The sequence below is a fragment of the Bufo bufo genome, chromosome 4, assembly GCF_905171765.1.
Source record: "Bufo bufo chromosome 4, aBufBuf1.1, whole genome shotgun sequence".
Taxonomy (NCBI): Eukaryota; Metazoa; Chordata; class Amphibia; order Anura; family Bufonidae; genus Bufo; species Bufo bufo.
In genome coordinates this window covers 500,427,749-500,442,488 of record NC_053392.1, presented here as the reverse complement: position 1 = coordinate 500,442,488, position 14,740 = coordinate 500,427,749, and the positions used below count along the sequence as shown (strand labels likewise).

The following is a 14,740-nucleotide window of genomic DNA, read 5'->3' as shown; positions in this document are numbered from 1 at the left end:
CTCGGTACTGAAGGGGTTAAAAACAGCTCTAAGTGCTATACAGCCTGAGATATAGCTTTTAGTAACAAGGAGGTAGCTCATAACTTTTTTGCCACTGAAAATTACTGGTGCATCTATGAACCCGTAAAAATCAAATACCTGCAATGGCATATGGCATCCTGCTGGTAATACTGGCAAGGCTGGTCGTTTAGTGGCCACATGGCAATCCTAGTGCCCCCAATCAATAACAATTCTGGACCATCTTTTGATAGAGCTCTATGTTGTGCCATTGTTCTTTTATTCCTACTAGAAGTCTGTGGAGGGAGGGGGGTGCACAGTGATACTGGCAACACTGATTGAATATTGTCAGACTGTGCAGAGACACATCCATAACTGGTAACACCCAGTTGGCAATTCAGAGAAATGGCATAGGAATAGATGCTCCAGAATGGTAATTTAATGTGGAATACAATTGCTTACTAAAACAGATATGTTATGAGAGGAGACAGGTCCCCTTTAAGTCATCCAGTGGTCTGCAAGGATTTAAAAACATGACTGCTTTCTTCAAGAACCAGTACCACTCTTGTCCATGTCCTGTGGTGGGTTTTTGCAGATCAGTCCTAATGAAGTGAATGAAGCAGAACTGAAGTACTAGACACAGTCCATGCATAAGAGTGGCACTGTTTATGAAAGGATCCATCTCTTAGAACTCCCAGTTTAATAAGAGAGACTAAGAGGAAGATTTATCAAAAGTGTTGCTAAGAAAAACTAGCTTAAGCAACCATTCAGATAATAAGCTCCGAAAAAAGTGGAAGCTGACTGGTTGCTATGGGCAACTAAGCCAGTTTTCCTTTAAACCGCTTTTGGTAAATCTGTCCCTAAGTTCTGGAATGACATAACTGGACATCTATAGTATCCTTGCTCTATCCTTGCATGGCATCACTGAATGGCACATCGAAAACCAGGCAATTGATAAGAATTGCAATTTCTTAATAAACTCTATAAAGTGGCTTCCATTACAGCAGAAAACTGGTAAACTGACATATACCACCTGGGCAGCGACACTTGCCTATGGGTATATTTAACGTATGTGCCAAGAGCTTTCCTGGCGCATACAGCATGCAGACGTTGCCAAACACAGTGTGAGAAGAGGCTTTCATTCTCATTGATGAAGGTAATTCACGTCCTACTGTAAATGAAAGATATCATTTATACCATTTGCAGGAAAGCCTTTCGGCATCGTGCTTCTATAAATACTACTGGCAGCATGGAATAATACGGATTAAGGGGATCTGATACTGTCCTGTAAGACAGGGTTAAGTTATTACAGTTGGCGCTCAGGAGCCACAGAGTGATTATGGTGAATCTGGAACGCTTCCATTGTGCGAGCAGTGAATTGTTTTCAGATGTTCGAGTGATAAATGCAGGTTCCAAAATAGCCTGCAGTAGGAGTGCTTTCATATCTGGCATTATTAAGAGGCCCGTCACGTGATCCCGGGGGATAATAGACAGCTGCCTAGCCAGAGCTTCACTGGGATAGCAGGCACAGGGGTGTCCAGGACAGAGGCTGATGAGGCTGAGCTCAGCGTGAAGGTTAACAAAGGTCATCGTTCTAACTCCAGCAGCATCGCGGCTTCCTCCAGTAACAGCTGTCCGCCGGAAAAAAGAAGAACTACTCGGGTTCTCCTTAACAAATTCGTTTACCAGGAGTATGACCCAAGTGATGACCAACGACATGTACAGCTATACCTACGAAGAGCAAGAATACATGAACCAAGAAGATGAATGGGACCGAGACATGCTCCTAGACCCAGCATGGGAAAAGCAACAACGAAAGGTCAGGCTATAGAGTGCAAAAGTGTTCTTAAAGGGGTTGTCTCACTTCAGCAAATGGCATTTATCATGTAGAGGAAGTTAATACAAGGCACTTACTAATGTATTGTGATTGTCCATATTGTCTCCTTTATTGGCTTGATTCATTTTTCCATCGCAATTATACACTGTTCATATTCAGGGGTTATGGCCTTCGTTGCAGCACTGATACAAGGTGGCTAGGACGGGAGCTGCTGCGCTCCCACAGTCCCAGCCACCAGAGAGAGCGGTGCTTTTTTCTATAGTGTGCGTGCACCTCTGCTGGTTCGCAGAGTGGTCGTAACACAAGCAGTGTTTAAAGCCCCATGCACACGACCATACACATTTTTTGCAGCCCCATTCAGTCCATGTGCTATCCGCATTTTATTTGTTGACCCATTGAGTTAAATGGGTCAGTGGTCCTCATTTTGTTGACATTGTGCTTTCTGCATCTATATGTCCATTCCGCAAAAAGATTGAACATGTCCTATACTTGTCCACAAAATGTGGACCACGGACTTGTTGAAGCCAATCGGTCCCCAAAAAATGCGATGTAACACGGACCGCATCCATATTTTGCGGATCCACAGTTTGTGGACTGCAAAATGGATACGCTTGTGTGCATGGGGCCTGATGTGATGTAAAAATGAATCAAGACAGCAAAGGATGCAATATGGACAATCACAATACATTAGTAAGTGCCTCGTATTAACTTTCTCTACATGATAAATGCCACTTGCTGAAGTGAGACAACCCCTTTAACAGCCAGATGAGTAAAACCTCTTTTTATGAACCTTATGATATGATATACACATTATTATTTATTTGTTAACCCCACTGCCAATAGTATGTTAGTATAGTTGCAAGGATGGAATATGCAGAACAGGCATTTATTATAAGTCATCACCAAGTAAATTGCCACACAAGACACAACTCTACTAACATGTCCACCGAGGTCAGAGGACTTGTATCGCCCCAGCTCATGTAGAAGAACAAGTCTACTTCTAAGTGTCTTCTGTTACACAGGCAGGTGTACTCGTGAGAGATAATATCAGTGAGATATATTCAGGTCCGACACTGTTCTAGGCTATGGGGCAGATGTATAAATCCTATAGATGGTGTAAGCTTAGACTGTCTGTCTAGATATGCACAAGGTTTATCACAGGGGCTCAGGCTGGATGATAAATCTGGTGCGGGACTAGATACTTTTGTCTATACCAACTATTGGCTGGCTTTAGGTTTTCTTTATGCAGTTTTCAAAGCCAAAACCAGGAGTGGATTGAAAAAGACTAGTATCTGTCCTTAATAATTTCTCTCATTCTATGGTCCTCACCTGATTTTGGCTTCCAAAACGGCATCACAAAACCTGAATGTTTGGCCGTACCCTCACACAGACCGTTAATCAGCCTAAGGGTCCATTCACACGTCCGTTTTTTCTTTCCTGATCTGTTCCGTTTTTTCTGGAACAGATCTGGACCATTCTGGACCCATTCATTTTCAATGGGTCCTGGAAAAAAACGGACAGCACAATGTGTGCTGTCCGTTTCCGTTGTTCCGTTCCGCATGTCCGTTTAAATATAAAACATGTCCTATTCTTTTCCTGAAAAATCGGATCCTGGTACAATACAAAGTCAATGGATCCGCAAAAAACGGAAGACATACGGATGTCATTCCGTATGTCATCCGTTTTATACGGAATCCGTTCCTGGAAATTACATTTAAAATTTTTTTTTTTTTTTTTTTTTTTTTTTAAGAGATCCAAACAACATTATTTGCTTATTGAAATTTATACATGCTTCCGTTTTTTGCGGATCCGCAAAAAACGGATGACATACGGATGACATACGGAAACATTTTCAGGAACAACGGATCCGCAAAAAACGGACAGAAAATCGGATTATAGAAAAATACTGACGTGTGAATGTAGCCTAATTGTTGGGATGAGTGTTTGTGGAAACACTTGTTTCCGATAGGTGCCAGCAATCACCAGAGCAAACAGTTGTTCTTCGGGTGATCATGTCTTTTGGCCAATACCTAAAATTATATGTGTAAACAGGGATCTGTTGCCCAGAAACAATGGTTCTCTATGGGGCCGAGCGATTGCTTGTAGCATTTGCCCATCCCAATACAGTGGAGATGATTGCTGCATGTAAATGCATCTTTTAGCTCCTCTGACAATCAGGTAAGTATTGGGAAGAAAAGGTTCATTCCTGATGATTGCCATATAAAAGGACCTTTAATTTAAGACAGAATTTTACCCCAGAATTGTGCCACAAAATGGTGCATTTTATGTTCCGCCCCCTTGCCATGAACCCATGCCTCTTTTCCATTAAGTCACACCCTTTTTTAGACTAGATGCAGAAACTCTCTGAACCTAGATTCACCGAATTGTGCCACTGCTAAAACGTGGATCCATCGGTGTCATCCTCCAGATGTGGTCTCAGACCCATATATAGCTGGCTTGCTAAAGTGGCAAAGAATTCCTTAGAGAGTTTAGAAGAAATTCAGAGCAAAAAGATGTTATAAAAGAAAATGTACCGTGAGGTCTCAGTGAATTATAGGTACCACTAGTTCCTTTCAGACTTCAAAATTAATTTTTTAAACCCATTTTTAAAAACAGTAATAGGGAATTTATTGTTTATTGGAAGGGTTGTTCCATCCAGATCTCTCATCTGTTATGGCAGTAGCATCTATGAAAAAAAGTTTCTCTTGCCCAGGAGGACCCATTACGTGCATGTGTTACATGAACAGCCCAATGATTTCAGTGGTATAGTAGTGTAATGCTTTGCTTTGCCTGTGGTGACGCTGTAGTGAAATTGAACGCTTTTATTGAGAATTCTCCACATACTACCGCTGATCACATGGAGAAACCTTCTACTAAAAACGTGTTTCCAAAGGTGTTAGGTGGTAGGCTCTCTTACAGATTTTGTAGGTTGCCCCTGTTGGACTCCTGAAGCAGATTCTTGAGACAATTCTTATTGGGAAAGAATTAACATGTTTAGGCCTCGTGCACACAACCGTTGTTCTGGTCCGCATCCGAGCCGCAGTTTTTGCGGCTCGGGTGCGGACCCATTCACTTCAATGGGGCTGCAAAAGATGCGGACAGCACTCCGTGTGTTGTCCACATCCGTTGCTCCTTTACGTAGCACCGAATAGGCATTTCTACAATGGGCCGCCTGTTCCGTTCAGCAAATTGCGTAAGGCACACAGGCGGCTTCCGTGTTTTGCGGATCCGTAATTTACGGACCGCAAAAAACGGAACGGTCGTGTACATGGGGCCTTATTGAGATAAATGACAGGGCAGATTAAAGAGTAAATTGAAAAGTCAGGCAGACTCCAGAAAGTAAGGTACAGAATTTAAGCATTAGAAAATGCCCAAAAATAGTAATGTCTTTCTCAAACTATAGATTTTTATACCTAGGATGAAACAGGCATATCATTAAGATGTAGTACGTAGACATCAATAGCTCTCATACATGAACTCATCGATACATTATTATTCATTTACATGATGACATTAGAACATTGCTATACATTACTAGGGAAATTTACACATTCTCTGCACATTCTTGATTTGCTAAAAGTTTTCTTATAAATATCTATTATAGTCTCTTAGGAGGTGGTGATGGTGAGCACAATAAAGGAATTCAAGAGGGGCCTGGATGTATTTCTGGAGCGTAATAATATTACAGGCTATAGCTACTAGAGAGGGGTCGTTGATCCAGGGAGTTATTCTGATTGCCTGATTGGAGTCGGGAAGGAATTTTTTATTCCCCTAAAGTAGGGAAAATTGGCTTCTACCTCAAAGTTTTTTTTTTGCCTTCCTCTGGATCAACTTGCAGGATGACAGGCCGAACTGGATGGACAAATGTCTTTTTTCGGCCTTGTTACTATGCACACAAACTTATTTTCTTTCCGCTTTTTTTTTCCATTCCGTTTTTTTTTGCAGACCGTATGCTGAACCATTCATTTTAATAGGTCCGCAAAAACAGCGGAAGGCACTCCGTGTGCATTCCGTTTCCGTATTTCCATGTTTCCATTCCGCAAAAAAGTAGTGCATGTCCTATTAATGTCCACAAATCACGGTCCAAGGCTCTATTCAAGTCAATGGGTCCGCAAAAAATATGTAACGCACACAAAACACATCCGTATGTCATCCGTATTTCATCCGTATTTTGCAGATCCATACTGTAGAAATGCAATGCAAGCCCATATTGCTCATGTGTTTGGTGATTAATAAGTTACAGTTTCCGTTTCTGATCCGAAAAAAAAAAAAACGGATTAAATACGGAAACCATACGGATATGTTTTGTGCAATAACGGAACGGAAGAGGACTTAAGTCAGAGAAAAAAAACACTCAGATACGGAACAACGGATCCGTAAAAAACGGACCGCAAAACAACGGTCGTGTGCATGAGCCCTAACACTAACCTTTAGTCTTTCTTTTTTCACTGTCCATATTCGTTAAAAGAATACATTGGCCATAAAGTATCAAAACTCGATACTTGCACCAATTAAGCACACTCATAAATAGTACACTCATAAAGAGTGCATTAATCTGTCACTGAACATCATGACCACATAGTTAGTCCTATTAGAAGACAAATCTTTTAATTAATTACTTGAAGCTCTAACCACAATGCATGACCTTAGAATTTTACACTAATTACCAAGTCATTTCTTCGCTAAACTTTTTGAGGTAGAAATGTAAGATATCTGACTTGAGACAATATGGCCAACTCTACAATAAAACTTTATTCACCTACAGCGCCTCTGGTAAAAATATTTGCAGTTGCAGTGAACCTGAATATGTTTTTGATTGTCAGATATTTCCCTATTTTTCTGCAGGCATAGATTTTTAGGTATCCACTCGAAGCAAAGCAAAGGATTGTCTGTAAAAAAATTTTTTTTAACTATATTTGAATAATGGTCACTAGTTGAAACAGATTTTACATTTTTGTACTATATGAGGCAATTTCAGAAGAGCACAGTTCCTTTATGAAATACATTAAAATATCCCAGCATGCCTCCATGCTATTGCTTTCAGCAGGGCACTGTGAAAAAAAAAGGTATATAACACAAAAGGGCCATCATTGGATGGCTAGATGTGTTTGGGTGTCCCAACCAAAATGTCAATTCTGTGTCTCGCAATGTACAGGGTGGGCCATTTATATGGATACACCTTAAAAAAATGGGAATGGTTGGTGATATTAACTTCCTGTTTGTGGCACATTAGTATATGTGAGGGGGGAAACTTTTCAAGATGGGTGGTGACCATGGCGGCCATTTTGAAGTCGGCCATTTTGAATCCAACTTTTGTTTTTTCAATAGGAAGAGGGTCATTTGACACATCAAACTTATTGGGAATTTCACAAGAAAAACAATGGTGTGCTTGGTTTTAACGTAACTTTATTCTTTCATGAGTTATTTACAAGTTCCTGACCACTTATAAAATGTGTTCAATGTGCTGCCCATTGTGTTGGATTGTCAATGCAACCCTCTTCTCCCACTCTTCACACACTGATAGCAACACCGCAGGAGAAATGCTAGCACAGGCTTCCAGTATCCGTAGTTTCAGGTGCTGCACATCTCGTATCTTCACAGCATAGACGATTGCCTTCAGATGATACGAGATGTGCAGCACCTGAAACTACGGATACTGGAAGCCTGTGCTAGCATTTCTCCTGCGGTGTTGCTATCAGTGTGTGAAGAGTGGGAGAAAAGGGTTGCATTGACAATCCAACACAATGGGCAGCACATTGAACACATTTTATAAGTGGTCAGGAACTTGTAAATAACTCATGAAAGAATAAAGTTATGTTAAAACCAAGCACACCATTGTTTTTCTTGTGAAATTCCCAATAAGTTTGATGTGTCAAATGACCCTCTTCCTATTGAAAAAACAAAAGTTGGATTCAAAATGGCAGACTTCAAAATGGCCGCCATGGTCACCACCCATCTTGAAAAGTTTCCCCCCTCACATATACTAATGTGCCACAAACAGGAAGTTAATATCACCAACCATTCCCATTTTATTAAGGTGTATCCATATAAATGGCCCACCCTGTAGATTGAAACAGAGCATGAGCGTACAACAAGAATGCTGATTTCCCCGCCAATATGCTCAAGTTAGAAGATACAGAAACTTATCACTAGAGATGGCCTTGCGGTTCGCCCGGCGGTCGTTTCGCGGCGAACTTTGCACGTTCGCGATTCGCAGAACATGCAAACATATGGTGATGTCCGCTGGCGCCATATTCTTTTGCATTGCGCCGAACTTTGACTCATGACACATCCATCAGGTGAGACAGAACAGCCAATTGAGATGTTTCAGCACATGGACACACCCCCACCCTATAACAGAACCCGATCTGGCAGCCATTTTACATTCTGTGTTTTGCCACTGTAGGGAGAGGTTGCTTTGTGGAGCAGGGACAGGCTGTTCGGGACGCTAGCTAATAGGGCCATAAAAGTCCTTTTAAGGACTGGTATAGGTGTGCTATCGATAGGTGTGATATACTGAGGGGTGTGATATACTTATAATATACTTTCTAACATAGAAAGTATATTATAGTGCATTTGTATTGTGCAGAAGTTGTGTGCGGTTCTGTTGCGATACCGCAGCTATATAGAGGGACAAGCACTATTGTAACAACTATTTGCAACGAGTGTGATATACCTGTTGCCCCCTAAAAAATGGAGGGGTGTGATATACCTGCTTCCACAAAATACTGATTAAGGGGTTCGATATACCTGTTTCCACCAAATATTGATTGAGGCCTGCGATATACCTGCTTCCACAAAATACTGATTAAGGGGTTTGATATACCTGCTTCCACAAAATACTGATTGAGGCCTGCAATATACCTGCTTCCACAAAATGCTGATTAAGGGGTTCGATATTCCTGTTTTCACCAAATATTGATTGAGGACTGCGATATACAGCCAGGTCCATGGGACATCGACGCAATTCTAAAATTTTTGGCTCTATACACCACCACAATGGATTTGAAATGAAACGAAAAAGATGTGCTTTAACTGCAGACTGTCAGCTATAGTTTTAGGGTATTTACATCCAAATCAGGTGAACGGTGTAGAAATTACAACAGTTTGCATATGTGCCTCCCACTTGTTAAGAGACCAAAAGTAATAGGACAATTGGCTTCTCAGCTGTTCCATGGCCAGGTGTGTGTTATTCCCTCATTATCCCAATTACAATGAGCAGATAAAAGGTCCAGAGTTCATTTCAAGTGTGCTATTTGCATTTGGAATCTGTTGCTGTCAACTCTCAAGATGAGATCCAAAGAGCTTTCACTATCAGTGAAGCAAGCCATCATTAGGCTGAAAAAACAAAACAAACCCATCAGAGAGATAGCAAAAACATGGCCAACTGTTTGGAACATTCCTAAAAAGAAGGAACGCACCGGTGAGCTTAGCAACACCAAAAGACCCGGAAGACCACTGTGGTGGATGACCGAAGAATTCTTTCCCTGGTGAAGAAAACACCCTTCACAACAGTTGGCCAGATCAAGAACACTCTCCAGGAGGTAGGTGTATGTGTGTCAAAGTCAAAAATCAAGAGAATACTTCACCAGAGTGAATACAGAGGGTTCACCACAAGATGTAAACCATTGGTGAGCCTCAAAAACTGGAAGGCCAGATTAGAGTTTGCCAAACAACATCTAAAAAAGCCTTCACAGTTTTGGAACAACATCCTATGGACAGATGAGACCAAGATTAACTTGTACCAGAGTGATGGGAAGAGAAGAGTATGGAGAAGGAAAGGAACTGCTCATGATCCTAAGCATACCACCTCAGTGAAGCATGGAGGTAGTAGTGTCATGGCGTGGGCATGTATGGCTGTCAATGGAACTGGTTCTCTTGTATTTATTGATGATGTGACTGCTGACAAAAGCAGCAGGATGAATTCTGAAGTGTTTCGGGCAATATTATTTGCTCATATTCAGCCAAATGCTTAAGAACTCATTGGACGGCGCTTCACAGTGCAGATGGACAATGACCCAAAGCATACTGCAAAAGCAACCAAAGAGTTTTTTAAGGGAAAGAAGTGGAATGTTATGCAATGGCCAGGAGTTGGTTGAGTGGCTCATTCAGCCTTCCGCCTCTGCACCCTCCTCACTCTCTGCTGTGTGCACCCACAAAGACACCACCATAGCCCCTCCACTCGAGTCAGAGGAATTATTTTCCCATCCATTCCCAGACCTTACCGATGCACAGGCATGCTTGACATCAGATGAGGAGGTAGCAACGGCCACCACTCAGCGGTCTGACGACAGTACCCAGATCAGCCTAAGAAGGGAGTTCCCCGCTGTTGATGCCTACTCCGAGATCTCAAATGTCAGTGGTGGTGAAGGTGACGATAATGACGTGTCGATGGACGTCACGTGGGTGCCCACAAGAGAGGAAGAGGAGGGGATTTCAAAGGGAGAGATGGAACAGCAGAGAGGGAGGAGAAGCAGGCAGAGCTCGCAGGGCACAGGAGGCAAAAAGCAGACTGAAAATTTATCGGGAGCGAGCCATCCACCATGCATGGTCACTTCTAGCGCTCCCAGGACCTCGGCACATGGCTCCGAAGTGTGAGCTTTTTCTAATGTGTCAGCTACTGACAGTAGTGTTGCCATCTGAAGCCTGTGCTGTCAACGCATAAGTCGTGGTAAGCCCAACACTCACCTAGGGACAACCGCCTTAAGAAGGCACCTGGTCTCCCATCACCGAGTCCAGTGAGAGCAACGCCGTCAGAACCCACAAAGCCACACTTCCGGCGCTCCACGTCCTGCCTCTTCTTCTTCTCTCTCCTCCCATTTGTCCTCCACTCCACCTTCCACCGTGCCGTCGTCGCATTTATCTGGCAGAAGGCAGGCTTCCGTGTCCCAAATGTTTGAGCGTAAAAAGTTTATGACGCCGGATAACCCTCTTGCCCAACAGCTGACCGCTGGCTTGTCGGAACTGCTAGCCCGCCAACTACTTCCATATAAACTTGTGGACTTTGAGGCCTTTAGAAAATTTGTGGCCATTTGCACACCGCAATGGAAGGTCCCCGGAAGGAAATATTTCTCCCAGAAGGGCATCCCAGAGCTATATGGCCACGTTCAGCGGCAAGTGAATATATCTCTGGCACACAGTGTCGGTGCCAAGATACGTCTGACCACAGACACGAGGTCTAGCAAACACGGGCAGGGAAGGTACATAACTTTTAATGCTCACTTGGTGAACCTACTGACAGCCGTCAAGCATGTAACCAGTGGCTCCCGTGTGGATTTGGTGTTACCGCCATGGATTGCATGCAGGCCTGCCTCTTCTTCTCCTACTCCTACTCCATCCTCCATCTCCTCCTCGGCTGACTCCTCCTTTTTCACTGCTACCGCCTCTTCCACTGCGCCCCCCAAGCTCCCCAGAACCTATTCGACGTGCCAGGTGAGACGTTGCCATGCTGTGCTGCGGCTGTTGTGCCTGGAAGCCAAGAGCCACACTGGTCCTGCACTGCTTTCAGCTCTGCAGTCACAGGCCGATCAGTGGCTAACCCCGCTCAATTTGACAATTGGAAAGTGGTGTGCGACAACGGTGCCAATCTGCTGAGCCTTCTGAAACAGGGCAAAATGACACACGTGCCATGCATGGCACATGTCCTGAAGTCAGTCATGCAGCAATTCGTTGCCAAATACCCCGGGGTCCAGGACGTCTTGCGGAAGGCCAGGAAAATTTCTGGCCATTTTAGAAGATCTTACACGGCCATGGCTCGCCTGCCCATCAGACGTCTGATTTGTGACAGCCCGATGCGCTGGAACTTCAACTTGTATATGCTTGATAGGCTGCTCCAGCAGCAACGTGCCATTAACGACTACCTGTACGAACTCTGCAGCGGGACAGGTACTGAGGAGTTTGGTTTCTTTTCACCTTGCTTTAGTGGCTTCTGATGCGCGACACATGCAGACTTCTGCATGAGATCACCAAACTGGTCAGTCACAGCCAGGGCACCATCAGTGACATCGTACCTTACGCCTTCTTTCTGGAGCGTGCATTGCGTCGTGTCATCAAGCCGTCGAGCTGAATGAATTCCCAGGGGGGGCTACTCCATCTGAGACAAGTCAGCAGGAGTCTGAAGAGGCATCAGATGAGGATGGTGGCTGGGGGGAGGAGGAGGAGCAAGAAGAGCAGGCTTTGAGGGGGACTTTAAACTTTTTGGGGATCCCTGGTGTTGTCCGTGGCTGGGGGGAGGAGACCGAGGACAACATTCTCCTGGGCGATTGTCACGGAACCATGAACCAGACGTACAACAAGAGATAAGTGAAAATAAGAAGGCTTTATTGAAAATAAAGCTGTAAAGCAAAAGTCCAAACGGATGGTGAAACCGAGCAGAGTCTTTGCGAAGCCAGAGGTCAGGAACCAGAAGGGTAGTCAGACGAAGCCAGGATCAGGAACCAGCAGGGTAGTCAGACGAAGCCAGGATCAGGAACCAGCAGGGTAGTCAGACGAAGCCAGGATCAGGAACCAGCAGGGTAGTCAGACGAAGCCAGGATCAGGAACCAGAAGCAGCAGCAGTCTTAGAAGCATGTGAACACAAGAGGACCAAGCAAGGAACTGAAGCCACAGACCTCCTATATATATGAGCTAGGCATCCAGCTCCTCCCAGGGGAAGGAGGAGCCGCAGGGTGGAAGGCTACAAGAAACCCAGAAACCAAGATGGCCGCCAGCACATGTCAAACGAAGGAGAGCAGCAAGCAGGTAAGACCATGACAGTACCTCCCCCTCAAGGGCCCCTCCTCCGCGGAGCACAAAACGGTTTCTGAGGGAAGCGTGCGTGGAAGGCTCGGAGCAAGGCAGGAGCATGGACATCTGCGGAGGGAACCCAGGAACGCTCCTCTGGACCATAACCACGCAAATGGACCAAAAACTGCAACCGACCGCGGACCAGGCGTGAGTCCAGGATATTGCTCACCTCATATTCCTCACGATTGCCCACTTGGACCGGACGAGGCCGAGGAACCGAGGAAGTGAAACGATTACACACCAGTGGCTTCAACAGGGAGACATGAAACACGTTGGAGATCCGCATGCCAGGAGGAAGCGCAAGGGCATAGGCTACCGGGTTTACCCTGCGAAGCACTCGGAAGGGACCAACAAAGCGAGGCGCCAGCTTGGGAGTGGGCACTCGAAGGTTGAGGTTGCGGGTGGACAACCATACACGGTCTCCGACCTGGTAGGAAGGAGCAGGCGCTCGTCTGCGATCAGCCTGGAGTCTCTGGCGCTGCGCAGAGACCTCAAGGGACTTCTGGATCTGTACCCAAGAAGCACGTAGGACGGAAAGGTGATCCTCCACAGCCGGAATATCCTGGGGAGAGAATACCTCCGGTAACACGGCAGGATGGAACCCATAATTGGCCATGAAGGGAGACGTCCCAGAGGAAGAGTTCACCGCCGTGTTCCTGGCAAACTCAGCCCAAGGCAGGAGGTCAACCCAATTGTCTTGGTGATCGGAGACATAGCAACGAAGGAATTGCTCCAAGGCCTGATTGGATCGTTCTGCGGCCCCATTGGACTGAGGGTGGTAGGCCGAGGAGAAGGAGAGATGAATCCCCAACTGGGAGCAAAAGGCGCGCCAGAACCTGGACACAAACTGACTCCCCCGATCCGACACAATCTCCTTAGGCAAACCGTGCAACCGGAAGACCTCCCTGGCAAAAATCGTGGCCAACTCTTGTGCAGAGGGTAACTTCTTGAGAGGAACACAGTGGCACATTTTGGAAAACCGATCCACAATCATGAGAATGACCGTATGGCCTCGGGATGCAGGGAGGTCCACAATGAAATCCATCCCCAGGTGTGACCATGGGCGCTCCCCGGTGGCTATGGGTTGCAGAAGGCCCAACGGAAGGTGCCGAGGGGACTTACTCTGGGCACAAACGGAGCATGCCGCTACATATGCGGCGATGTCGGAACGTAGGGAAGGCCACCAGAACAGACGTGAAACAGCCCAGGACAGCTGATTCTTTCCAGGATGCCCCGCGGTCTTGGAGTTATGGTAGGTTCGCAACAACCGAGTGCGCAACTCCTCAGGCACAAAACATCTGCCGTTGGGTCTCCCAGAGGGAGCACCAGATTGAGCCGCCAAAATCTGCTCACCCAGGGGAGAGGTCAGGCTGGTGCGAATGGCGGCCAGGATCTGATTCGGAGGTATGACCGAAGTCGGAATCGACTCCTCCCTGGACAGCTCGGAGTACTGCCGTGATAAGGCATCCGCCCTGATGTTCTTGGAACCGGGTAGGTAGGAGACCACGTAATTAAAACGTGACAAGAACAGAGCCCATCTGGCCTGACGTGCTGTCAATCTCTTGGCCTCAGAAAGGTAGGTCAGATTCTTGTGGTCCGTCAGGATGAGAACCGGAACCACCGAACCCTCGAGCAAGTGCCTCCATTCTTTAAGGGCCTGCACGATGGCCAATAACTCCCTGTCACCAATCTGATAGTTGCACTCCGCGGAAGACAGTTTCCGGGAGTAAAACCCACAAGGAAGCAGAGGACCCTCTGGTGTTCTACGCTGAGACAGAAGGGCGCCTACTCCCGTCTCAGACGCGTCCACCTCGAGGACAAAGGGCAACCCAGGGTTGGGATGCGACAGAATCGGAGCCGACACAAAGGCGGACTTTAGGGCCTCAAAAGTTCGGATGGCCTCGAGCGGCCAGACCTGGGAATTACTGCCCTTCCTGGTCAGATCCGTGAGAGGCTTGGCCAGCATGGAAAAGTCCCTGATGAACTTCCGATAATAATTGGCGAAGCCCAAAAAGCGCTGCAGGGAACGAAGACCACTGGGCTGGGGCCACTGTAAGACAGCCGAAACCTTCTCAGGATCCATGGAGAACCCCTCAGCGGAAATGATGTAACCTAAGAAGG

At 45.7% G+C, this 14,740-nt stretch overlaps 1 protein-coding gene across 1 annotated transcript in view; it reads left to right on the top strand.

Moving 5' to 3' along the window:
• Positions 1-1,497: 1,497 nt before the first annotated feature.
• ACTN2 (actinin alpha 2) overlaps positions 1,498-14,740 on the top strand; it is a 97,138-nt gene continuing 83,895 nt past the window's right edge. Inside the window, exon 1 of the mRNA XM_040429618.1 lies at positions 1,498-1,816. Within this exon, the coding sequence (XP_040285552.1) occupies positions 1,691-1,816 (126 nt within the window). The 5' untranslated portion in view covers positions 1,498-1,690. The remainder of the gene's footprint in view (positions 1,817-14,740) is intronic.